A 27739-nucleotide genomic window follows, 5' to 3' on the forward strand; every position below is an offset into this window, starting at 1 on the left:
TCTCGAACACGCTAATCGGTTCCAGCCGATCCTAGAACGGAGACGCGACTTCGCGTCGTGTTTGTTGGCGCGAAATCGCTTACCGCAGTGTTGCCGCTGTTTATCTATTTATTATGAAAATTTCTGAAATTTGCTAATACTGGTATAATTTTCAGACTTTTTGATTTTTTGCAACGTGAGCAGCGCGAGCTACCGTTAGCTCGCGATCTACGGGTTGGCGACCACTGGTATAGACCGATTTATACAGGAATTGTCGCAACGATACAAGGTTATCAAACAAATAAACAATATTTTCCAAATAATTGACACAAAGTTCATGATGGAAGCTTAAGATGACGCTCCGGCTGTAGGACTGGGTAATCTGGTAGAAATTTACAATGAATTTGACAAAGAGCAGGTTTTACAAGAAATAAAAAGATGCCGCAGACACATCCGTTCTACCGACACGAGTGCGGTCGTTGCATCTAGATGGACAGCCCAAGAAGTCCTACAATTCATAATAACATGGGACTTTACGGAATCCTTGCTCTGCATATCGCTTATACTTCAGTATTTTTTAACCATTTGCATTTCAAATGCATCATGCGAGCGCAGTTGTTCTAAATTGAAACTAATTAAAAATTACCTTCGATCTACAATGAATCAAGAGCGACTCGTCAATCTGTTTGTGCTTTCGATTGAAAGAAAAGTTTCAACAGAAATTGATTTCACTGTGGTTATTGAAGAGTTCTGTAAAATGAAGACACGAAAACATTAAATTTAATATACTCGTAAGTATAAGGTTCAAGTTACCTACGTAGTATTATATAGTACTAGCAACCCGCCCAGCTTCGCACGGGTATAAAATATATACCCTATGTCACTCACTGAAAAAATGATTAAATTCGATCCAGTAGTTTTGGCTTATTCATTATTGCCCGTGGCCCGCACGCGTTAAATTTGGAGTAAAACAATTCTCCTTTCTTTATAGCATGAAGATTTCCTGCTATCTTTGGGATATCTAAATTCATACCCTACATTTTTGCATATTAACTTTTTGTATTTTTACATATGTATTTATTTTATTTTTACAACAATTACAATACTATATTACAGAATGTCTTTATATACAACGTTCATAGCCTTCTTGTCATTAGACAATACAAACATGTTTAAATTGGAATGGTAGATCCGATGGAATCAGAGGGATTCGGGGAATCAATATATCTTCTCCGGTACCACATCCTGTGAGTATTGTGCACTCTATTATGAAAGTTTTCAGTGATTTTACCATCAAACGCGTGCCATTGCAAAGTTTAGGTGGACTTAGGTTTCTTAATAAAATAACAGGACAACCTATTTTCAGCTCCATTTGGTGAGGAGGGAGTCCAGACGGTTTCAAAGAATTTAGAAATTCTGTAGGAAATTGAACAGCTTCTTGCGCATCAATCTTTGAAATAATCAAGTTATTTACTTTATCTACTTGTTCGTTAGTTGGTGACAGAATAGCTCTTTCTTTAAACCAAGATATTGTCTTATAACTTATGTTATCAATGTCTGGATAGACATTGTTGACTAACTCTTGGATGTTGTCTATCAAAACACAAAGGTTTTCTAGGTTAATCCTTCCCTCACTTTGTGTTAATTCTCCATTGCCAACTTTTAGCAGCATCTCTGGAAATAGCCTGTTCTCACGTGAAGATGACGAAATTCTCATATTAGTTTTAAGCTCTAATTTATTGACATACGACTAAAGGTGGGATCTTTTTAGCGAAGCATTTATTTCGTCAGCACGTGTTCCTCGAGTCACAACTGGTAGGATTTGACGGAAATCTCCTGAGAACAGAATTGTATATCCACCCATAGGTGCATTTTTGTTGCGCAAATCGCGCATTGTCCTATCCAGTGCTTCCACAGACGAAAGTAAATATTTCAAAGTTAAACTTCAAGAAAGTTTCATTTTAATTGGTTGATTCGTTTATGATTTATGGCCGTGAAAACCAAAAAATTATGTTTTTTTGCCACATTTTGACCGATTGCCACGCCCCCTTTATATATTTCTTCACATTATATAGATATAAACCTTCCTCTTCAATCAATCTATCTTCAAAAAAAAAATATATGTAATATAAAAAAATATATTATTTCTTAATTCTATTGCATGTTTTTTTTTTAAATTAAACTTACTATTATTCCAACAGTACGTCAACAGTAATTCAAACTCGAACGTCAATTATAAGATCTGAGTCAAATAAGCATAAGTATGTAAAAATACTTAGGCAGACATACATATTTGAAATTAATCAAAATCTTTTTGCATTAAAAAGGGCCTCATTCAATTATGCCGCCCTGGGCCTCTGACTAGATTAGTCCGCCACTGACTGCTCGTACGAGAAAGCTTTGCCGATATCTGGTTTCTACCCATCTCGATTTCTATAATGCAGGCCACAAACGGTAAACCAATTGAAACAATCGGTTGAAACTTCAAATGATTAACGCATGGGTGGCGCAGTTGACCAACGGCGGCGGAGTTGACGATTTTTCTCATTTCTTTTGAAATGATGACGATGAATACTTGACTTAGTGGAAAATTATCCATGTTTTTATGACAAAATGCAAATGTTGTCATTACTCCTGCTTCAATATCAGCTTTCTATGGTTGCGGCACGACAAATCGAAAAATGCTTTAAGGTCCGGCTATGGTTACGGTTACGGCTATGTCGTTTTGGCTAGAGTACCACTAATTAGAGCTTTATGCTGTTGCACAGAATCGTCATGTGAACAAAATTATATTACCCTTGGGCACAAGAGTAGGGTATAAAGTCAGTAGAGTAGCCAAATTTAGTTAATTTCTGAAAAGTTGAACCCAAGTCGGATAATGCTAACACTTTAGTCGGATAATGGAAACGCTGAACATGAGAACAAGAGTATAAGGTACGATTGCGAGCGATATTGTTGTACTGCCAAACCCGATGTACAACGTCCCCGTAATAGGACGGTCACAATGAGGGTTTTAATAGAATTTATGGTAATCGTGGACGGTGGGTGCAACCACAACTTCGATATAGGCACGCATAATTAGTTTTCAGGACAACTTGGTTAAGCCTGGCTTTTCTATGCTCTTTCAAGCCTTTAAAGATAAAGATAACGTTGCATTTTAATTGGCTCAATCAGTTTCTATTCCACTTATTGTTTGTATTTAATTTCATATAGTAAAAAACACCACCCATTAACATTTTCCGCGTTACAAAATTCTTCTTCTTTATTCACTTTCTCGGTCAAGATTAAACACGAAAAAATGTATATGAAGTGTTCAAACAAGTGAGGGATTACTAAACCACCCGTTCATTCAGAAACTCGTCTGTCTTTGAAGCAATCAAAAGGCGTCTTCCTTGTGAACTTAGAACACGAGCTCATCCGCCTGTAGACGCAAATGCTTCTTCTTCCAAGTAATTGATTTGAGATTGGGTGAATTATTTATTAGTTCATTTGCATTACCAACAAAAACACTACTCGTTGGAACAGCAGCTCTGCCATCCTCAAATCTAAGCTCAGGGGGAGGTTCTGGTAGATGTTTGCTTGATTGAGACCGAAGAGCAAGAGAAGCACCAGATGAAGTTGGACCAATTGGGTCGGAAGCCGCTGCAGTTTTTTCTCGCTGGAACAGCAGCTCTGCCATGCTCATATCTACGCTCAGCGGGAGGTTCTCGTAGACGTTTGCTTGATTGAGACCGAAGAGCAAGAGAAGCACCGTATGAAGTTGGACCAGTTGGGTCGGAAGGGGTTGCAGTTTTTTCCTCTGACGAAAGAGTTGCAGTTGAGTTTGCATGTGCTTAAAATCTTCCAGGATACTCAAATGTATTGTATTAATTAATGCATCTGTGGAGTTGAGTGTCTCTTTTTCAAAAATTGAGTCATTTTCGTAGTCTTCATTCTCATCATTGGCATCACAGTCTTCTTCACTTTCTGTATTTTCGCCATCGGTTGGAATTTCATTCATCATCGTTAATATGACTTCCTCAGATAGACTGCTAATTTTTCTAAGCGAAACTGCTATGAAAAACAGCAAAACGTGAAACAACACGAAAAGCACGCAAAAACCACAAATTTTGAGCGCTATGACCAGCTCCGCCCTTAGGCAACTTCCCTTTCAGAGCGATTTTAATTCACTTAATTTACTTAAACGCCACTAAATTTTTCATCTTCCAAGAAATATTTCCTACTCATTACTATTTTTTATCTCTGTACGATAAAATTAGTTATTCTGTTTTTTATAAAAATTACTCTTTCAATAAATTTACTTTTTTATGTCCGAGCACTACCAAATGTGAATTTCAAATTTTTTACGAATCGAAATAAGCCAAACACGTGGGCTTTAAACACACACATGCCAGCATAGGTTATTTATGTTTTGGGAAGCCTCTTTTCAAAAAATTTTATTGTTGTTGTTTTTAGAGGAATTTTTGTTGACCCCGCCGAAAGCCGGTCCTACCAAGCAGGACCTGTGAAAGCTTTCAAAACAAAATAGTACTAAACAAAAACTTACAGCTTTTACATATTCTTAACACCTTGAAAAAGGATTTTATTCAACAAAAAATAATTAAATTATTCTAATAAATGCTGGTTATACTATACTAAAATCACATAAGAAAATTCATTTTAACAGTCAACTGAAACTTCCGATTCACATTCACGCAACCCACCGCAGCATTACCGCTTCATGAGGCATCAAATAAATTCGTTTGCTTAAATCGACCTTGTCGCTGAAATGTAAAAACAAAGCAAAATTTTAAAACTTTTCAAAAATGCCTACGCTCGCAACACTTACCCATATTTGTGAGGTGAATAGGAAGTGAGTAGCACGTACTCCATAGTCTTATTCGCCAAGCCATCTAAATATTCTATTTGGCTACCGAAGTTAGCTAGTAAACGGTACTCCTCACGACCAACGGCAGTTCTGAAAACGTTATTTTAATCAGTTGTGAAATTTAAACATCTCCACTTCAACTAACCTCATAACTTGAAAGACCTGCTCCTTCAAAGCTCCATACGAAAATCCACCTTCTTCTTTGAACGCCTTGAATGCTTCCGTTTGTTTCAAACTGGTCATCCCCTTGTATATGTTCAAGGTGCTACGTGCCACGCCTCGCTGAGTCTGTACATTGAGATATGAGTAGTTAGGATTGGCGGGTAGCCAAGTGGAGTTTCCAGTGCTAAAGCCAGCATTCTTTGAAGTATCCCATTGCATTGGAGTACGTTCTGGGTCCCGGAAGTCACAAACACTTTTTGTGCAGTCAATGTCTCCATCAGTCATGCCAATCTCATCTCCCTAAATTAGAAATAAAAGTGACCACTTGTGACAAGGATTTCCTTAAGTGATAGTTAGCACTTACATACATACGTAATAAGTAACAGATGTGCCGGGCAATGCATGCACTATCATCGTCATCAAATCTGTCCTAGTTGCTCCTATGCGTATGGCTGGACGACTGTTGTCATGATTTCCTACTACCCAGTTAGCCATTTTATGTTTCGTCCATATGGTATCCATCCATTCTTTGGCGAATTTTTCAACATCCTCTGCAGTGGTACTTCCTCTTAATCGAACAAAGTTAAAATTCATTGGCAGTTGAGTACCAAAATAATTGTTGTTGACACAATCGCTCAAAACATTAATGGGGGAATAAGCCTCGGCAATTTGTGGTCTATGGAAAAATATAGTTGATTACTTTACAAAACTTTTATTACATTGATTATCTTCGCATTAGATGTGCCTCACCTGGTGTCACCGCCATGTGCTCGCTGATATTCATCTAAAACTTTGCGCCATTCGTATAATATTTCGAAATTTTCTGGTTGATCCTTTGTATAAATTCGGTCAAGTATATCTCCCCATAATAATAGGCTCATCCGGATATGTACCATTTTCAAACCGTTTCTCTATGAAATATGGTACTGCATTAATGCGAAAACCATCCACTCCACGATCAAGCCAAAATTCCAAAACCTCGATCAAATGTGCTCGTACCATTGGGTTGGTGTAATTAAAATCAGGTTGTTTGGCTAAAAACTGGTGTAAATAGTACTGTTGGCGTTCTTCATTCCAGGTCCACATAGAACCACCAAAACGCCCTATCTGTAAGCAGAAAATAAAGAATGATGAGTTGGTAGAAATAAAACTAACAACTAATAGCTACTCTGGTTACTCACCCAATTACTTGGCGGCTTATGCTCGCCCGTTTCTGGATCGGTTTTACCATCATCCCATACATAGAAATCATCGTAATTATCTTCGCGACGTATTGACTTTTGGAACCACTCGCACTCATCACTCGAGTGATTAGGCACAAAATCCAGTAGAATTTTTAAACCCAATTTATGCGCCTTTGCTACCATAGCATCAAAATCCTCCATTGACCCAAAGAGTGGGTCAATGTTCGTGAAATTAGTTACATCATAGCCCATATCTGCCATCGGTGACTCGAAGATTGGTGAAAGCCATGTAGCTGTCACACCTATTTCCTTAAGAAATTCCAAACGAGATGTAATGCCATTCAAGTCACCTATACCATCACCGTCACTGTCCATAAACGATCGAGGATAGATCTGATAAAGTGTGGCGGACTCCCACCAGTCGACGGTGGTGTTCGCAGAAGCGCTAAAAGCACAGAAAAGCACAATTGTAAGTAAGTGTAATATATCGCACGCCATCTCGGTAAGTACTGACGGACAGCTATTGACCAAACTAATATTTATACTTCCAAAAATACCAAGATAAGAACATTTATTGTTCGAATAGGCCAGCTAAAGATCATGCAGCTGAATATCTGGGATCTCCAAAGACCCGTGACGGCCAAACACACGGGATCCAAACAGTATTTCACCTGAATTTTCGACAACATTCCCCCGGACAACATTCATTCGGAGTGCTAGTGTCTGAAGTGATTATAATCTCCAATAAGTAAATTAGGCATGGATTTTTGTGTATAAGCGAACCTACTTCAGGTATTTTTCCTTAGAATAATTCACTAAAATATACATTTGTATGAACATACATAGATAGAAATATATTGGGTGAAGTAGAATGTTCTGAATGTAGATCTCTTTATGGAGTCATGTCACACGTTATATACATTCGATCGGGTGATACCAGGCGGCAATTTAAAGTTGACATTGCGTCTCAAAAAAGTTCTTCGACATTTTTGTGTGGTAAAGAATGTTGTGTGCTACAATCGTTCCAAAATTAAGCTAAGAGGGGAGAAAATTCTACACATTCTTTAATACGACTATGGTGAAAAGGCGGTGCAGACAGAAAATCTAAAATTTATTGATAAAACTAAAGACTTAAGATGGAAATATGGAATTTTCGAAAGAATTTGGAGTTGGCGTGCGTCCTCCTCCTATTTATGTATTGATGATTTTCCACTGATGGTTCCATGGCTTTTTATGAAGAGCTTCTTAATGGCAGAAATGCACGCCGAAAGTTTGCCATTGCTTGCACAGGAGCGACCGCTATTAGAAAAAACTGCCGAATGGTAGTCAAACACCAACTTATTCGACTACAGCAGCCGCTAAAAAACACGAAAACTATGTACATTTCGCAAAATTGTGAATATTTTCGGCCGTACATTTCGCTGATGTAAGGGAAAGCATCGAAGAAGAATTTATATCAAGCAACTTGGGCGCATCTCTTAGAACCCACTCCGTGGGCGCGCAATTTCGCGGCTGCAGAACCCCAATTGCGCCTAAATGTCATGGAAAATTTCACCACAAGAACCGACGACTGTAAACACGCGCGCGGGCGGCATTTGGCAAATATCATAAATCCTATTTTTCGGAAGGGATCAGCAAACTACAACAGCATTGAACAAAGTGTGTAAGCCTAAAAGAAAAATAAAATGGTTTACCCCAAACAATTTACTAGTTTTTAGTTTTGCACGGACTTTTTAAACGACCCTCGTACAAATATTCATATCAAATACTTAGGTAAGGCAGCTGTCGTAGACGATTTAGTTTGCGAGGCTGACCTTATCTGCGAAGCATCTAGAAATTTATTTCCTCCGTAATATTTGGACACATGCTTTATATCGATCTTTAAGTGATGAGTGCGCATACGTACATACATACATATCTACAGATATGATAAGCAACGTGTCTCACAAGTCCATCAACACAAGGGGTTGCTTCTGAATTTACGGCTCTCACAAAAACAAATTGTTGTTTCAATATTTTTGTATGTAAACAAATAACAAAAGACTACTGAACTGCAGGGGCGTACCCAGAATTTTTTTTCGGGGGAGGCGGCGCGGGATTTGTATAAGGTCCACTCAATGCTCTAAAAGAATTAACAATAAGCAACAATACAATTTTTTTAATGAAAACAAATAAAATCCCTATCATAATGAAACAAATAGAAAAGTTTTCTAGTTTCTAAGCTCCTCTAAGATGCCGAAACTTTTTCAGGACTAATAAAAATAGGCACATTTTTGTGCGTTCCCAAATGACACTGAAAATATTTTTTATTGCAAAGTCGACCAGCCTCGCAGTGCCAAAATCAGTCACATGGAACTTGCTTATTGTTGTACTAAAATTCAAGTGGCTATAAAACTTCGCGACCGCCATAGCCGAATGTGGTGGAGCGTGACTACCATGCCGGTGTGTGCCGGAAGTGCCCAGGTTCGAACCCCCGGGCATGAAACTTGAAATGATAGAAAACGTTTTATTTCTAATAGCGGTTGCCCCTCGGCAAACAAGGGCAAGCCACTGAATGTATTTCTGCCATGAAAAAGCTCGGCACAAAAAACCATTCATTGTACGGAGCTGGCTTGAAACTGCGCCATTTTTTGCCACAGCCTCCATACGAGCTCGTTAGACGGATTATTCCCTCACAACTATATACAGTCTGTGCGACTGAGAAACCTTATAAGGATGTTTACGTTATACCAACCGGCTCTTCGCGGTTTTCAAAAAGTGGTTTACCAAGGGTTAACAACCCCGTCTTTCATAGGGTAGCGCATTCACAGAGGAAGTGGAAGATAGTTTCCTTTTTCTCCAGTAGACTACAACTATGACAAAATATATTGCAAGGGATAAAATGGATATCCCTCTCCTATAGATCAGAAGCCAGTTATCACTGCCGTGAGTCTTCAGTTTCATATTTATCAATGTTGCCATTTGTTTACACCCAAAGGTGTAAATGCCGATTTTGAAAAAATATTATTGATGATAGATACCTATCTTGCCAGTTCGTCTGCTTTTTTGTTCTCATCAAAGTTCCGATGTCCTGGGTTTTCGCTCAAGGTGGTAACCATAACAAGGTGGACTATTCCTCCTTTGTTCCCCTAGTTTAGACGTTGTTATAGCCGAATCCAGTGCCCGGATTGCAGCTTGGCTATCTGAAAGAATGACGATATTGTCGTTAAGAGAGAAGTCTGCGATTAGTAGCCTACAAGCTTCCCCATTGCCAATACTTCTGCCTGAAGGCATTCAGGAGCTGTAATACTGCGCTTCATATGTTGGTTCACTTGAATAGAGGCGCTTAGTTAGCTCACATTTGTTGAGAATTAAAAAGATATTGCAAAAAATATGCTTACAAGCTATCAATGCATCCCAACAATCTTGGCAGAGATATTCTTCAGCACAACAACTCTATTCCACGTCTCACAAGAGGTAGGCCAAAGAACCTGTTTAGGACACACCCCAAATTCTAATAAATGTTTGGCCATCCTAATGTTAATTGCGCCTACCCTTCCAACTGTTGCAAACCACCGGTTCCAGTCGCTGCAACGTTAAGGTCGTTAACCTCGGCATTTCCCCGCCGAACAGTTAAAACATTTACTGTGTTAAACACTGTTCGGTGAGATTACTTTCGTCTTAATTTTAAAATTTAATTTCACAGGACGTGCCAGCCGGGAGGAGGTAAGGATAATTCCGTGTCATCATACATATGTATATTGTATCATATTAATACATACATGAATATTCCGTGTCATTATATGTATGTATATTGTATCATACATATAGGTATGTACATTCTACATCTAAATATTACATATGTACATATATTATATACATCTAAATATCAATGAAAGATGGTAATAACTAGACACTAACACGCTTTTCTACTTTTTCTATAAAAAATATCGTCGGAGCGACCGTGGAGGAACCACATTTTAAACCTCACAACTGCGTGGCCCTCCAATGATAACATAACCTTTTAAGCCACCGTGCAAAAAAATGGAAAAAAATATATATATAACCCAATGTTTACACGTTATGTGGTGCGTAGGTAATAGGTTTGTGTCGACATCTCCTTCTCGAGCTGCTCAAGATCGCCGGTTTTTTAGATTAAGATATTATTAAAATTGCTTATTGTTTAAAAGCAAAAATTTGAAGTTGGTTGGTTGGTTAAAGTGGTGATTCTTCCAGAATCCAACTAGCGCTTCCGCACCATTTTGTTGCCACATCCTCGTTACCACCTTGATTAACGGTTATTTACAGCATGACTATATCCAGTCTGTGCGGTTTAAGAACCTTATTCGGTTGTTGACGTCTAAGCCAGACAGTTGTTCGAGACTCTCGAACAGCGGTTGGCCCAGGGTTAACATTCTGTCCTTCCATAGGGCAGGGCATTCACAGAGGAAATGGAAGGTTGTTTCCTTTTTCTCCGGTTGTTTACAACTGTGACAGTATGTATTGTGAGGGATACCCATTTTGGCTGCTTGAAATTTGGACTAAAAATAGAAAAATTGTTTACAGAATTTGTCAAATCTAAAAAGTAACAAATTTTATAATTTCGATGGAATATCCATTACTCTTTTTGGTACAATGTACCATCGCGCGACTAATCGTGTCACATTTGGCTATGCGTCTACTGCAGGGCTAATGATTAAATGATTACTACGTGTATGTACGCACTTCAGGAAACTTATTAATAGCCTTATCAGTTTTTCTTTTTTTGGTAATTTGCCATAATTTATTCACCAAAAATAGTCGCGAGCTTTTAACGAGCCACTGAAAGCACCAAATTCACTTCACTTAAATTATTTTTATATTTGTTTTACTTTTGTACTTCTTATTATTTTTAAAGGGATATACATTTTTTTTTTCAAACCATTTAAGCACTCATTTAATTTTGTAAAAGCAGTAATGGGAGATTTTTAATGCATGTAGAGTAAAGCTTTCTATTGGCCCCCAAATGGGTTTCTCAACTTTTTTCAGGGGTCACTGCGTCTCATTTGAAACTTGGGAGTTGAATTTAGAACCTATTTGAAGCACCAGTGGAGACTTCAGATGTCATGAATTTCACTGTTAAAAGCGGGTTTCCGCAATATATTCAAATATTTGACTTTTTTAAATTGCAGAATAATGGCAAATTTAATTTATTTCAAAAACTTAACTATTCGAACTTTTAACTATTACCGTTCACGCTTCACTGCAAGAAAACTACACTCAATCGCGTTCCTTGTCTTCGCGTCTGCTATTCAAGGTGAAATGACGACAAATGGAAGCTAAGCTATAAAGGCTATAAAAGTCAACACTCGACGTGCTTATGATAATTATCATTAACGAGATAGCCACACATTTTATTGGTCTCAAAAGAAAAATGTAAAAAATAATAAAGTCATAAACGACTTGCAAAGCACGCTACAATACCTACAACAGATGGTATCACTACAATAACTTGGCATTAGTGCGATTCGACCTTTGTTTATTTGGAATTGTTTTGAGAGGTGGTGTATCCATTTTCAGAAATCTGGTATGGAGGTTGAAATATTTTATTGCATGTCATGAAATATTTTATTGCAATAAAATTTGAGTTCAACATTAGAATCATAAGATAAGTAAATATTTTGTAGACTTTGCCGAAAAGTAACAGTTCCTGTTTTGTGCTACTCGTAAGATATCGCTTTATATATTCCCTACACAAAGGAAAGCTGGTCCATATGAGTGGTGAACATCAAATCAAAATATGTGGAACGTTACACAACTTCTTCATTCAATTATTCTGTAAATCAAAAAATTAAATTTTATTTGTACTCAATAAATTCAATAAAGGTTGCAAATCTCATATTAATGTAGTACGCAAACATCCACGATTCTATAGTTATTTAAACATTCACCTTACAGCAAAAAGTATTTATTACAAAATATTTGCAATTTTAGAATATGAAAACTAAACGGAAAATTTATTCAATCGAACAATTCGTCTGCTGACTGTAGCTCACCAACTCCCTGTTATAACTCTGATTAACCAAACAGTAATATTGCCTAGCTGATTGGGTAATTCTGGTATCTCTCTCGGTCACTTCCATTTTGTGTCTTTACCTGTAGAGAGCATTGCGAGTAGATCGAGTCTCGAATAACCCAGCATAACAATCTCTTGGCATAAGACTCACACAAATATCCACTGATACTACGTAGTTTGTTCTGGTTCGATTAATTTTCCTACTACAAATGGGAATAATATCAAAAAGTTTTCCACCTAGTATTCTGGCTGACTTCAGCTAGGGACTTACCTCCCACTGACTGGACGACTTAGTATTGACAGCCCCCGTGATTGAGCTTGTATTGCGGTTCGGCTCCACATACCTTCCGCCGCTCGCAAATTTTTAGGGATCTTACAATTATCATATAAGTTTTTTACCCCTCATTGCTTCCAATCGAGGTTGATCTAATAACCGTAGGAAATCCAGTGCAACTTGCCTAAAATGACTATTTGCAAATCAACTTCAATAATTTCTAAACACTTGACTTATCGCTGTCATAAATTCTAATCACTAAATAGGTCAATAAATTAAAGGGGGTTTACTCGTATTTTTATACGACCTCCTATCGATCGCCGATTATATTAAGTCGATCCATAGTATAAAATAACCATTGTAAAGCTGCGTGTGGCAGAGTTAAGTCAAGAAAAGTATTCAACGAAATCATGTGGAAGTTTCTTAAGTTTTTACTCATCTTCACGCTGTTCATTGCAGCCGCAAGTGAATCAGCAGCAAACTCATGGTGGGAAAGCGCATCCTTCTATCAAATATATCCACGCTCCTTCAAGGACAGCGATGGAGATGGCGTTGGTGATTTGAATGGTAAATAACTGTACGAAATAACTACAAGTTTCAATAGGTGCTAAAGAATTCTTTAATTGTAGGCATTACTGAACAGTTATCCTATTTAAAAGAGATTAGCATCACGGCGACTTGGCTATCGCCCATCTTCACCTCGCCCATGGCTGATTTTGGCTATGATGTGGCGAATTTTACTGAAATCGATCCAATATTCGGTACACTAGAAGATTTCGAACAACTTCTGGCAAAGGCTAAGGAGTTGGGAGTGAAAATTATTTTAGACTTTGTGCCCAACCACTCGAGTGATGAATGCGAGTGGTTCATCAAGTCCGCGAAGAGCGATCCAGAATATAAAGACTTTTACATTTGGCATCCAGGCAAAATTTCCGAAAATGGTACACGACTACCACCAACGAACTGGATAAGTGTCTTCCGCGGCTCAATGTGGACATGGAACGATGAACGTCAGGCCTACTACTTACATCAGTTCCACGTCAAACAACCAGATCTCAACTACAACAATCCAAAAGTGCGCGAAGCAATGAAGGTTTGTAGAGATCGTGGATTAAAATATGCGCCTAATATTAATTCTAATGAATCGAACAGGATGTGCTACGTTACTGGGTACGCAAAGGCGTTGCCGGTTTTCGCGTTGACGCTGTACCACACATCTACGAGGTAGCGGCCGATGCTGAGGGAAATTGGCCTGACGAACCAAGTAACCCATCGGTGGCTGACCCAGCAGACTACGGTTACCTGCAACATATCTACACAACCAACCAGCCGGAGACACTTGATGTGGTGTATGAATTCCGCCAGGTATTGAAGGAATTGGATGAGGAGCTTGGTGGAGACGAACATATTCTTATGACAGAAGCCTATTCACCACTTGACGTGCTGATGCAGTATTATGGAAATGGCTCCACCGACGGTGCACAAATACCTTTCAATTTCGTGTTACTCAGCAATGTGAACAAAAATTCTAACGCTTACGACTACGAGCAGCAGATACACGACTGGTTGGACAATATGCCCGCTGGGAGCGTAGCAAATTGGGTGGTATGTAACACAAAATAAGAAATCAGTTTTCTTCTAGCTGCACATTTTAAATTATAATCTTACTTAGTTGGGAAATCATGACCAGAGTCGAATTGGTATACGCCTAGGCGTCGATCGTATGGACCTGATCAATGTTTTACTAAAGACTTTGCCCGGAGTTAGTGTCAGTTATCAAGGTGAAGAGATTGGCATGACGGATGTTTCGATTTCTTGGGAGGAAACCGTTGATCCGCAAGCTTGCCAATCGAGTATTGAAGAATTTGAAAGCCTCAGTCGTGACCCAGTGCGTACACCATTCCAATGGAATGATGGACACAAGGCCGGTTTTACTGATAGCAATACCACCTGGTTGCCATTGGCCGAGGATTATAAATTGGTGAATGTGAAGCGTCAGCGTGGCATTGCCAATAGTCATCTGAATGTCTACAAGCAACTGCAGAACTTGCGCGCTACGAAGACGATGAGCGATGGAGAGGCCGAAGTAAAGGCGATTAGCGAAAATGTAATAGGCATTAAGCGGTAAGTATTTTATTGTCCATTGAGCAATCATGGGTATCAAACATTTGCCTATTCTTACATATTAAAATCATATTTTAGCTTCCTATCCGGTGAGCGCACATATGTTGCTCTCCTGAATCTGAACGACGATTTGGAATCGATCAATTTGAATGACGCTTTTGGCGATCTTACAGTCGAATTAGAATATATACTAGTCACAGACAAAAGTGTTAGACGCAAGGGGTAGGGCGCTATTATAATACAATACATTTATATTATGGGCTTTTTACTAATCGAAGACAACTTTTTAGCGACAAGATTTACGCCGACTCAATTGTGATGCTGCCTAAGGAAGCTGTTGTGTTGGGCACAATCGTCTAAGACTGAAACCTCGTAAGGAGTAATTATTACTTTTAATTATAATACTGATTTATGTGATAGCTACTTTTACTTAGCTTTAGAAGCTCTTTAATTAATTTCTAAGAAATAATATACATATTTTGTGAAATCAAAAAAGTCGTCAAAATAAAAAAATTACAATAATATTTAATTTCTTTCAAAAGATGTGTAAATATCTGTATCTCGCACATTCCTCTTTCCACAGATATATAAAATTTTCAATTATTAAAATAATTGATTTATGTATGTAAAACAAAGTTAACAGTTTTAGGAAACCATTACAAGAGCATAGATAGGATCTCGATTAGAAGGGCGACGGAGGGCAAAAATGTAATCAATTTTATATATTTGATTTTTTAGTGAATATGATTCAGGACTTTTTTATTTCAACATTGAAAACTGTTACTTTTGTGGGTCCGAGGAGCTAAATTAATCGCTGAAGGCTTGAACAATATTGAAAAATACTTAGTACTCTTTTTTCTGTTGGGTGCATTTAGAGCTCGATGGATATGCAAGGAATTACAGGTTTTGAGGAGCATCGGGTGTTACCGAGAACAGAAGCTGGTAGTCCCATGGAGGCTGCCAGCGCATTTACCACGCCGAATACCGCAGACTGTATGGGTTCCACGACAGCAGGGTATATGATCAGGTAATGAGGTGGCAAATATGTGAGTGTCCGCATTTGGAAAAGTCCAAGTGGAGAAAGACTTGGCTTCGCACGCATTTTTGAAGTCAAAGAACAGTACATTTCTAGACAGATAAGAGAATATATCGTTGTAGCATCTAGGTTAGGTTGAGTTTTATGGAGGGCTCATTTAGACGCAAAATAAATTGTGTCCCTTGTGAAACCAATGCGGAAAAACTGGGAAAAGAAGAGGGAAAATAGAATAGGGTGGTGGCATGGACGTTGGGGTTTTGAAAATCCTAAGCAACTAAGATTTAAATCTTTTTTTAGGATTTTTTCAATCTCTTCACATAGAATTACTGTCACCTGAATTACATGAATAGTAATAAATAATTTTAAATATGTATATTTGACAGTGTTTCGTGATTGTCTTAAGTAAGTTGACCCCTGTGAAATGGGCTGCTGGCAAGACCTACGTACAGTTATAAAACTATCATTATACCAAATAAGTGCAGAGTTGTAAGCAAAAATGTTCAAAAATCTCGCTTTTCGTTGAAAACAGCGAATTAAGATTAAACACAAAAAATTATTGAAAATGGATAATCGTGGGCCATACGAGAACAACTCTGGTATGGAATAAAGCTTCCAAGGGTTTAAATTTTTGATGAAAACACAAACGTCAATTCGACGCATTAATTGATTATTTGATATTCCCTATCAATAAAAAAATGTCGAGTTCGTATACTTTCGAAACTCTAGAGAAATTGTTTCATGCCTTTATCTTAAGGTCCAAGTCCAAGCAATACTCGAAAAACAGAAGGTGTAAATCACTATTGGAAAGGCAAAAATCTACCTACATATTTATATTTCGCACGAGTGTGTAATCAAATTTAAGATAAGCGAAAATTCAATCAAATTGTTATGAACTCCTGGTGGTAAATACTTTGCCTTATTGATAAGATTTCTTTTGCAGCTCTGAAGTACGCACTTAAGCTCTGCTAATCAGATAAAATGCCACCCAGGGTAAATATTTGCTTCACTTCCTCGATAATACGCCTAAAAATAAATTTTATTTATTGTTTTTGTTTTTAATGTCAAACAATAATTTCTTTTGTAGCGATTAGAGAAATTAGAAGCTGCCGAGCCTTGGGTATCAAAAACATCTACTTGAAAAATGGGTGTTCTTATTATCGACGCTGATAACAGTAATACAATTTATTATTCTTGATATCTATCTAGATATGGCAATACTATTCAAATACATATACATAAGTATAGTATAGAATAGCCGAGGGCACAATTCTGGATTGTTACACGAATCGGAGTTCCGGATACTGGAAGTGGTTTAAAAGGTTGGCAAAGTATTGTAGACTCCTCTGTTTTTGAAAGCTAATGACTACCTGATATCTGGAATCTCCTTTGAAAGGAGATGTCACTAGCTTCCTCCTTGGGAATCTCAATGAGAGCTTTGACTCCCCGACTGAAAGTAGTATTGGAGCGGGATGGCAGTGGGACAGTTACTGCTTTACTGCTTTTTGTGTGATGAGTAGCCAATTTTAGGGCCACGTAATAAATCTCATGAGAACCCTTGATGCAGTACTGCCACCTGAAGTGTTTTTTGAAGAGACCCGACAGATTGGTAGCGAAATTCCAGGTGTGGGCTACGAGTCTCGATATACATAACTAATTTGGGCCACAATCTATGGGGACAACATTTGGGCTTTATCGACGTTTGTCTGTGTGCATCCTGTTTGGAGGATGGAAGATGGTACAGAACATTTTTTTTTGCTACTCTTCGAATTTCGCCAGACTTAGATAGTATATTTTTAGAAGCACTGAGAATGGACGAGGAGCATTCTCTTTGCTTCGACAAACCGCTAAGATTCATAGTTTGCCGAGGAGTAATAAATCCCCACCCACAAGTCCATCCCTATCATTTAAATTCTCTCTATTGGCCTTAAATGGAATGGGAAATGTGACCTAAGTGCTTGGAAAAATTTCTGGCACTCCACATTTCTATTCCATTCCACTCCAAGTAATATTGCTGAAGTTGCTCGCTCCACGTCCACATCTTTCCTCTGAAGACGCTTGCCTACATAAGAAAAGCTTCCTTAGTTCAAAGTAGAAATTTTATAATGTAAGACAATAAACACATCCGACTTTAAATTTTCATCTAATTTTTATTCTTCTTCTTGGACGTATTAACATCCCTCTCTCGAGTACAACATTCTCAAAGTGGTAAACATTGTAATTAAAATATCTGCACTTCTCGAAATAGCCGCTTTAACCTGCTGTCATACGTGAGTAAAAAAATAAAATAAAAATTGCAATTTGGAAAGCAAACGGCCTCCTGCGCCACGAGCTAGAACTCACAAGTTTTATTTTTAAGATGAAGCAATTAATAATATGTTAATATTATATTATAGAGTCTTGCAACTTAGACAACTTTTGTAAATATCCCCAACTACACAACTCACGCAGACCTCAAGGCTCAAGGAACTGCAATTATCGTCAAAAAATCAATAAAAACCCACGAAATCTATGCTTATAGAAAGAAATCTACAGTCTTTGCGAACACGCCAATGACGTTATCACTGAAAATGATTTTGCATGCTACTTGTCCATAAAATTTAAGAGACAAACAACATTTTTCTTGTTTTATCTTGTTTTTATTTTAAAATTCTAAAGGCTTAACAATATTTTTGAATGTTTTACAATTGATATTAGGTATTTATATAAATTAAGAGATTACATTTAAAAGTTAAAGGTAATTTTATGTTTCAGTAAACCAACTATTTTCAAAACGTAGAAACTTTAGAAGGTCATTGAGCTGAATAACCTGGAACTGGTGGTGGTTAATCGAGCATAAAGATAGCGAACAGAAAAGTGGCGAATAGAAGAGGCCTATTGTGGATTCGCCTCAGCCGTTGACGACAAAAACTTGAGAAGTGAGCGATAAGAGTGAATACAGAACAAAAACGATATTGGTGACGTTGGCTGCTATTGCAGCTGCACTTGAGATCAAGAATACGAGGGGTGCCTTTTATATTTCGGGATTAGAGATCAAAAACAAATTTTAATCATCGAAAATCACTTTATTGTTTTTCAAAATATTCTCCATGAAGATCTATACACTTTTGCATGCGTTTGAACCAATAGTCGAAGCACTTTTGCCACTCTGAATGAGGTACCTCCAAAACATGCATTCTGAATGCCGCAACCGCTTCTTCAGGTGTCGAAAAACGTTGACCTCTCAGTTTGTTTTTTACGTACGGGAATAAAAAGAAGTCGTTCGGTGCCAAGTCAGGACTACACGGCGGATGACCCATTAATTCGATGTTTTGGGTGCTCAAAAATGCAGTTGTTTGAACCGATGTGTGAGAGCTCGCATTGTCCTGGTGAAGAGTGGTCCGTCTTTGGCGATTGGTTTTCCTAATTTCTTGGAAGACAACTGGCAAACAAATGGTTGTGTACCACTCAGAATTTACTTTTCTGCGTTGTTCTAGTGGTACGGTTGCGACATGTCCAGTTTTTCCGAAGAAACAGGCGACCATTTGCTTGGAAGTGCTTCGTGCGCGAACAACTTTTGTTGGATTTGGCTCATCTTGAAACACCCATACAGTCGACTGCTGTTTACTTTCGGGCTCATACGCGTAAATCCATGATTCATCACCTGTCACGATGTCATAGACGTGTTTCGAAGCACCGCGATCGTATTTTTTGAGCATTTCCTTCGACCAATCGACACGAGCCTTTTTTTGAGCGATTGACAAATTGTGTGGGATCCAACGCGAACAAATTTTTTTGACAGTCAAATGTTTATGCAATATTGAATGTATGCTGGTCCCAATAATGCCTAAGATTGTCTCAATCTCACGATAGGTCACATGACGGTCTTGCAATATCAGTTCGCGCACAGCATCAATGGTTTTCGGAACAACAACTGATTTTGGACGACCTTCACGAAATTCGTCTTGGAGTGAACTACGACCACGATTGAATTCACCATACCATCGATAAACACTGGTCCTTGATGGAGCTTCATCGCCAAAAAATGAATTAAGTTCATCCATGCAATGTTGCTGAGTTAATCCACGTCGAAAGTTGTAAAAAATAATCGCACGAAAATGTTCACGCTTTAATTCCATTTTTGGACCGAGATGAATCTTTTAAGTTACTGTAAACTACACAAATAGCGCTGGTATTTCAAAACGTTCTGAGTACGTAAAAGCCAAAAAATGTCAAACTTTGCGATACAGCTGTCAGTTGCCAGATTGCAATACCAGGGTTGCCAAATCCCGACATATACAAGGCACCCCTCGTACGTTAAGAGTGCACGTTAGAAAGTGAGTGCGGCGGAAACAGTAAACAGAGGTAACAGTAATATTTTCGGTTAGAAAATGGGAGCTACAAGCAATTGCATTTTACGCTCCTCTGAAGCATTCAAATAATTGTAGACAAATACAATATCAATGAAGACTATAAATTTATTTATCTAAGCGGACCTGAGTACTATATAATTTTAGTTAAAAGCTGGGTTTAGAGTGTCTATTTTATTTCTTCTTCTACTTTATAATGAAAGAAATGTGCAATTTGCGACTACAACTACGGTCCAATCATTTCAATATGAGATTCGTACTGAAGCTATTACGAAAATAAATCCAGCAACTGACCCGGGCCAAATATTCTCAGTGGTAGGCATTGAGGGTTGTTTTTGACGTGAGCAACCATACGTTGGCTTATCACAAGTGGAATCTTCCAATATACTTTGATATCAGAAGCACTAGAACGTTTGACGTTGATGTGAAGTGATGTGATTACCAATAACTACTAGGTTAGAAATATTCATATGTGCATATGTGTTTGGAATAAGTATTAAATAAATTATTTAATGTAGTATTTAATAGTTGCATATAAGCTTATTGGAAGAAATCATTATAAGCCTAGCAGAGCTAAAATTCTGGCATTCTGCAACTTTTAAACCACTTAGTGTCATCTTTTGGTGTAGGGAAATCAGAGGCAGCACCTCTCGTCATCCAACTCATTGATTTCTATCAAAAGTTCCGTTTCACAATCAATTACATCAATACTAATTCATCTGCACTCAAATTATTCACAAAATGACCATCATTGTCGTGTTTCTTATCCGAAAAATTCGCAACTCCATCGACTGCCCATTTCTCTTCCTCGGTAATTTATTGGTAGCGCGTTCGTCTATTCAATACAAAACATGCAGATCATAGCGGTACTTTGCCGAACTATACATACAGATTTGAAGAATATTTCGCTCAATTTGACCAAATTTTGGAGGCAAAACAGAAAAGAGAATGATTTAATTATGCATCAGCAGACAATTTTTCTAAAATTCAGGGAGTATTTTACAAAATTTCTGGAAATCTGTTTACAAAAAAGATATGTGTTTTGTGAGTAATCGTAATAGGCTCCGGCGAGCCTTAGCCTTAACAATAATAGCTCATTGAACTCACATTTGAAAAATACATAATATTTCCCACAATTATCATTCGCCAAACTCGTGATTTGCATTTGCTTTTATAACTCAATAATGTAATGAAAAAATATACATACATATAAATAAAATATGTAAGTTTTGAATTATTATATAAACACAGTTCGTCAATGAAGTATTTTGATATCTACAATACTAATCTAGCAAAATTCGAAGCAATTACTTAAGAAAAAAAGTATTTTTCCGTGGTTTGCTTTCAATCTTTGGTTTTGTTTGACTTATATAGGGTTTTTCAGTAAGAGCGCTTCAACTTTTGAACTTTTTTGAATAAAACACAAACGGTTTGACTTTTTTAACTAATTTTTTTTTTTATTATCGAGTTTGAACATATACATTTAAGTATGAAATTCGATTTCTTTTGCATGACCACCGCGTGCACGTTTTACGAAGTCCAATCGTTGAACCCAATTTTCGACCACTCTTTTGCATAAATCGGCCGAAATTCCAGCAATTTCGCGTTCAATATTGGCTCTGAGCTCACAAATCGTCGCCGGCTTGTTACTGTAGACCAATGACTTCACATAACCCCAAAACGGGACGGCTTGTTAAATGGACCGTAAAATGGCCGTAATACTCTTAAAGTAGCAGCAACAGAACGATTATTTTCATAAAAAATTTACACGATTTGCAATCGTTGCTCAAGTGTGTAGCGTTCCATGATGAAATGTATACTAATGAAGTTTACAAAAGACAAGCGAAAAATAAAAAATTTTGCGTCGTTCGCCCTCCCTACGGAAAAAAGTTGAAGCGCACCTATTAAAAAACCCTATATAAAAAATTTAGAAGCCAATAGTATATAGAATATACAGTTATTCCGTTTAAAGATAAACAAACATTAAAAAGCAAAAACAATATACACTTCAAACACAGCAGTTAAAAAGACTTTTTACATTTGCATTTAATGGATTTACGTTATAATCCTGGGGTTTCTTGTGCCATTCCTCTAAACTAACATTCTTGTTTTTTTATATTTTGGATCGCTATCCTGTTAGAATTTAAACTAAGATTTCTTGTCAACAAAGAAGCTAAGTTTTAGTGCGCTATTTGCCTCTATTTGTGGAACAATATAAAGCCGCACACCACAAATAGGAGGAGGAGCTGGGCCAAAACCCAAAATTGTGTAAACGCCAATTATTAATTTATTTTTTATTTCTCAAATGGCTATCAGACATCCATATTATCTTCTATAAACACCAAATCACCCATTCCGAAGCTGAATATGCATCACCTCGCCATGACTGAAAGTTTGCCATATTTCACTGTGGGTATAATATCTACTCCGCCTTTTCAGTGCTTTTAATGCTGCCTGCACACTCTACTGGATTCATCGTTGTTATACAACAGGATTTAGTGGCATCGCAGAATATTCAAACATCCCAGGAGCTGGCTGAGCTTGGTACGTTCTAGGAAAGGTTTCTTTCGAGCAACTCGTGAAGTATAATTGAGATTTGCGGAACTTGGCGGACTGTTTCATGAGAAACCACTACTCCACACTCATCTCCAAGCTCACTAGTAAATTTTATTGTCGAAATCCGTGGTTTTGTGGCTACTTTTCACAACAAAATACGTTCGGTGCGGTCAGATATTTTTCGTGCTCTTTCACTTGCAGATTTTGGCTCTAATCTATTTAAATTTTTTGCGCTTCTATTTTTTTCTATGGTATAATTTGAATAGACCGACTGAGTCACTTCAAACGAGGTCCATTCAGTGATGGTAAATGTAGGGAAAATTCCCTACATGCAGGGATTTTTGTCGAAAAATGTGGGTGTAGGGAAAAGGACAGATATTTTTAAATTCTGTAAGTGTAGGGAATTTTCAAGAAGGACAGAAAAAATTTTAAATTAGCGGGTAAAATTAAAAAAATTCTTTTAAAATAAAAATCCGCAGTAAGATTTCATGCCAGTATTTTTTTCCTTATGGCAGCATACCTTTAATACGGCAACATTGCCATTTTTTTCTTCGCTAACGCTAACGCGTTTTCTTCGAAATTGTTAGTTGCCCCGCGTTTTCTGGTGCTTTTCACTTTTGAAGTAAGTTTGCAATTATTTTCATTTTAGCTTTTTTTATATTAAAAATGCATATATTTTCAAGAAATGAGCTCCTCCTCTTCGACTGACTCTTCGGAACAACAGTAGGAGAAAAATTCAAGTATCGGAAACAAAAGTTCAATAACAAGTGGCTTGACGACAACAATTTTAGTGGCTGGTTGAAAGCTGTGGCTAACGATTCATTCAAATGCAAATGCGCTGAGTGCGACAAAGTTTTGACCTGCGGCAATTCTGATCTGCAGAAGCACGGCGGAACAAAAATGCACCAGAAAAATATGAACAAAATAAAAAAGACACCTAAAATAAACCGTTTTTTTAAGAAAAGGCCGAGTAAACCAAATGGTTCCAGAAATTTCGAAATAAGACTTAGCATGTTCTTCGCTGAGCATAATGTCGCGGTGCAAGTGGTGGACCATTTAATCCCACTCTTAAAAGTAATCGTGCCGGATTCTGAAAAAATAGAAAGTCTGTCTTGTTTTAAACAGAACTGAATGTAATGAAAAAGTCTAATTTTTAGTGTTTTGCTGAATATTTCTTTATAAATGCGTTTATAATATAACAAATATGTGTATTTATATATATTTGAAATAAAATTTGTTTATATTATAGTGTTAAAACAGCACCAAGTCCAAAACTTAAGCAAATAATTCAATTTTGACGTTGCAAGTGCCTCATTATAGTGTAAACACAGGACAAAAAAATTTAGGGAATTTTGTAGGGAACATTTTTTGAAGCGTAGGGAAAAGTAGGGACTTTTTTGGGCTGTGTAGGGATTTCTCAAAAAATCATTTACCATCAGTTGGTCCATTCACTAGGTATTTTTGCGTTCTTTATAATTTACAATCGTACGTGATATTTTGATCAACAAATCACTCTACAATCATTCTATGACTGGTTGATGGCTAACGCGTGTGTAGCAACTCGGTGAGATAACGGTATATCAAATAATCTGAACAAACGATGCCGAAAAGAGTTTTCTTGACAGGGTTTTTGTTTTTGCTTGCTTGGTGGATTCAAAAAGTCTACCGTTACGAAGTACTGTTAACTATGTATGTAAGTGAATGAAATAATTTTGCAAGGCTCTCGAAATTCAGTCAACAGCGATGGTTTTATTGGTATTGTGTTTTTAATCAATTTGAAAAATTGAGGTGCATGTGTGTATGTGCATATGTACATATGTACGTTTACCGTATACCTGTTCAGTGCTTCGGCATGCTTGGGTGCAGACAAACCGATATGACACGGTGTCGCAGTCCTTTCTGAGCGGGCAACAATCAAAAATTTGATTGCCAAAAATGTACATATAAATAGACGTATTTGGTATTGTTGGAATGTTTTAGAAAAAAACGTATTCCATATCTGGGTCTTAATTTCGTCGAAAATATAAAAGGCAAAAAACAAGATTTTCTGTCTCAGCGTACTCTAGTCCACTAAGGACTCTGTTTAGCAAAATGCATCCGTTTTTCTTTTTGCCACAGCACTGGGCGTCGTTTACTATTTGCGTATACGAACAAAGACGTCGTTGCTGGCCTCTACCACTCGTCGCCTTTCCTCTTCTTGTCATATTTCATTCTTGTTCTTGTTTGAGATTGTGACTCTATGTAAGGTTTTTATTTTTGTGTTCGAAACAAAACGTTGATTAACTATAAAAATTTAACTTTATTTCGCGGATATAAAACTGAATTAAAGCGAAGAAACTTTGTTAGGGCTATTTTGCGCACGCACAGGTGGCTCAGTGTATGCCGACGGTCAATCGTTATATGCAAGTTCGCTATGCTATTGCCAATACTGTCGCATCATAGACAAAGTGTCAATTAATATACAATATATATATGTGTATATGTACATATATATGGAGAGTGAACGTAGGTTCAAATCTCGGTGAAACACCAAACTGAAGAAAAAGTTTTTTCAAACCTCCGATTTACAGGGTGAACGATATGAAGTGTTTCCTATTCAAAACACCATAACTTTTTTGTGTGAAATTAGCTTTTATTGATTTCAAAGACAAAACTGTTCAAAAATGATTACAATTTTAACATATAGTATGTATGTAAACATGGTAAATATAAGTGCCAATCAACCAAACGAATTCAAATGCTTATGCATAAATGTAAAACTGATGCAACTATATTCTTCTTATTTAAGTAACATTATGCATATGCATCTATATGTATACATAAAACAATCTCTGAAGAAATTTTATTGCACTATAATGATATACTCGATATTACTCTAGCCTGTACCACTAAAATACTGTAGACAATCAGCTTGAACTGCCGATACTCATACATACAAATGTACTTTACGCAGTCCATCGCAGAATTACCGCTTCATATGGCATTAAATAAATTCGTTGACTTAAATCGACCTTGTCGCTGAAATGTAAAAACAAAGCAAAATTTTAAAACTTCTCAAAAATGCCTACGCTCGCAACACTTACCCATTTGTGAGGTGAATAGGAAGTGAGCAGCACGTACTCCATAGTCTTATTCGCCAAGCCATCTAAATATTATATTTGGCTACCGAAGTTAGCTAGTAAACGGTATTCCTCACGACCAACGGCAGTTCTGAAAACGTCATTTCAATCAATAGTGAAATTTAAACATCTCCACTTCAACTAACCTCACAACCTGAAAGACCTGCTCCTTCAATGCTCCATACGAAAATCCACCTTCTTCTTTGAACGCCTTGAATGCTTCCGTTTGTTTCAAACTGGTCATTCCCTTGTATATGTTCAAGGTGCTACGTGCCACGCCTCGCTGAGTCTGTACATTGAGATATGAGTAGTTAGGATTGACGGGTAGCCAAGTGGAGTTTCCAGTGCTAAAGCCAGCATTCTTTGAAGTGTCCCATTGCATTGGAGTACGCGCTGGGTCCCGGAAGTCACAACTTATTGTGCAGTCGATGTCTGTATCAGTCATGCCGATCTCATCTCCCTAAATTAGAAAAAAAAAAAGACCACTTGTGGCAAGGATTTCCTTAAGTGATAGTTAGCACTTACATACGTAATAAGTAACAGATGTGCCGGGCAATGCATGCACTATCATCGTCATCAAATCTGTCCTAGTTGTTCCTATGCGTGTGGCTGGACGACTATTGTCATGATTTCCTACTAACCAGTTAGCCATTTTATGTTTCGTCCACATTATATCCATCCATTCTTTGGCGAATTCTTCCACAGTCGCTGCAGTGGAACTTTCTCTTAATTGAATAAAGTTAAAATTCATTGGCAATTGACTTCCAATATGAGTGCCATTGCTGACATAAGCGCTCAAAATCTCGGTAGTGGTATAAGCTTCGGCAATTTGTGGTCTATGGAGAAATACAATTGATTAATTTAGACAAAACTATTAATCGATTTATTATATGTGCCTCACAATGTGTCGCCGCCATGTTTTTGTTGGTATTCGTCTAAAAACTCACGCCATTCGTATAATAATTCCACACTTTCTGGTTGATTCTGCATATAAGGGTTTGATCCGCCGGACGACGAATCTGGATAAGAACCATTTTCATAACGAAATTCAATGTAAAATGGTACTGCATCAATGCGGAAAGCGTCCACTCCACGACCAAGCCAAAAGTCCAAAACTTAGATTAGATGTTTGCGCACTGCTGGATTTGTGAGATTTAAATCAGCTTGTTTGGCTAGAAACTGATGTAAGTTATATTGTTGGCGTTCTTCAACCCAAGTCCATGCAGAACCACCAAAGACTGATCCCTGTAAGAAGAAATAAAGAGTAAAGTTTGATAAAAGGAAAAATAGCAAACGATAACTAATCTCTAGTCGTAACTCACCCAATTACTTGGCTCACTACGCTCGCCCGTTGCCGGGTCGATTTTACCATCATGCCATACATAGAAATCCTCGTAACCTTCTTCACGACGTACCGACTTCTGGAACCACTCACACTCATCACTTGAGTGATTTGGAACAAAATCCAATATCATCTTTATACCCAATTTATGCGCCTTTGCAATCATTGCATCAAAATCCTCCATTGTCCCAAAGAGCGGGTCAATGTTCGTGTAATTAGCTACATCACAGCCCATATCTGCCATCGGTGATTCGAAAATAGGCGAAAGCCATGCAGCAGTCACACCTATTTCCTTGAGAAATTCCAAACGAGATGTAATGCCATTCAAGTCACCTATACCATCACCGTCACTGTCCATAAACGATCGAGGATAGATCTGATAAAGTGTGGCCGACTTCCACCAGTCGACTGTGGTGTTCGCAGAAGCGCTAAGAGCACAGAAAACCACAAATGTAAACAATCGTAACGTATCGGAAGCCATGGAGGTAAGTACTAACGGACTACTGTTGGCCAAACTTATACTTATACCTCCAGATATATCAAGATTAGAACATTTGTTGCCCGAATAGGGAAATTAAATATTATGTTACTAAATTACCGAAATTCCAAAACACTTCACTTTCTGAACAATATTCGTCAGTGATTGTTATCACCACGAGCATATTGCCGCTCAACCAATGAAACAATAATTTTTTGCAAACATAAGTCTCCAATTC

General features: G+C 37.6%; 1 protein-coding gene and 2 pseudogenes across 1 annotated transcript; 1 reads left to right on the forward strand and 2 right to left on the reverse strand.

Moving 5' to 3' along the window:
• Window positions 1-4540: 4540 nt before the first annotated feature.
• LOC128867661 (maltase A2-like) lies at window positions 4541-9995 on the reverse strand (annotated as a pseudogene).
• Window positions 9996-12872: 2877 nt separating this feature from the next.
• On the forward strand, window positions 12873-15129 carry LOC128866323 (maltase A3-like). Its single transcript, XM_054106951.1, has 6 exons — window positions 12873-13067; window positions 13130-13593; window positions 13653-14105; window positions 14173-14624; window positions 14703-14846; window positions 14915-15129. The coding sequence occupies exons 1-6, from the start codon at window positions 12911-12913 to the stop codon at window positions 14982-14984; spliced, it is 1740 nt and encodes a 579-aa protein (XP_053962926.1). The 5' UTR covers window positions 12873-12910; the 3' UTR covers window positions 14985-15129.
• A 10378-nt stretch (window positions 15130-25507) lies between these two features.
• LOC128867820 (maltase A2-like) lies at window positions 25508-27504 on the reverse strand (annotated as a pseudogene).
• Between the last annotated feature and the right edge of the window lie 235 nt (window positions 27505-27739).

Source organism: Anastrepha ludens, chromosome 6 (genome assembly GCF_028408465.1).
Source record: "Anastrepha ludens isolate Willacy chromosome 6, idAnaLude1.1, whole genome shotgun sequence".
In the NCBI taxonomy this organism is placed as follows: Eukaryota; Metazoa; Arthropoda; class Insecta; order Diptera; family Tephritidae; genus Anastrepha; species Anastrepha ludens.

What these genes read in the sequence shown, in the direction of transcription:
- LOC128866323 (XM_054106951.1), top strand. Translation starts at nt 12,911, where the DNA reads ATGTGGAAGTTTCTTAAGTTTTTACTCATCTTCACGCTGTTCATTGCA. An exon ending in TGGCGTTGGTGATTTGAATG is followed by an intron (nt 13,068 to 13,129) that starts GTAAATAACTGT and finishes CTTTAATTGTAG; the next exon opens with GCATTACTGAACAGTTATCC. An exon ending in AAGTGCGCGAAGCAATGAAG is followed by an intron (nt 13,594 to 13,652) that starts GTTTGTAGAGAT and finishes TGAATCGAACAG; the next exon opens with GATGTGCTACGTTACTGGGT.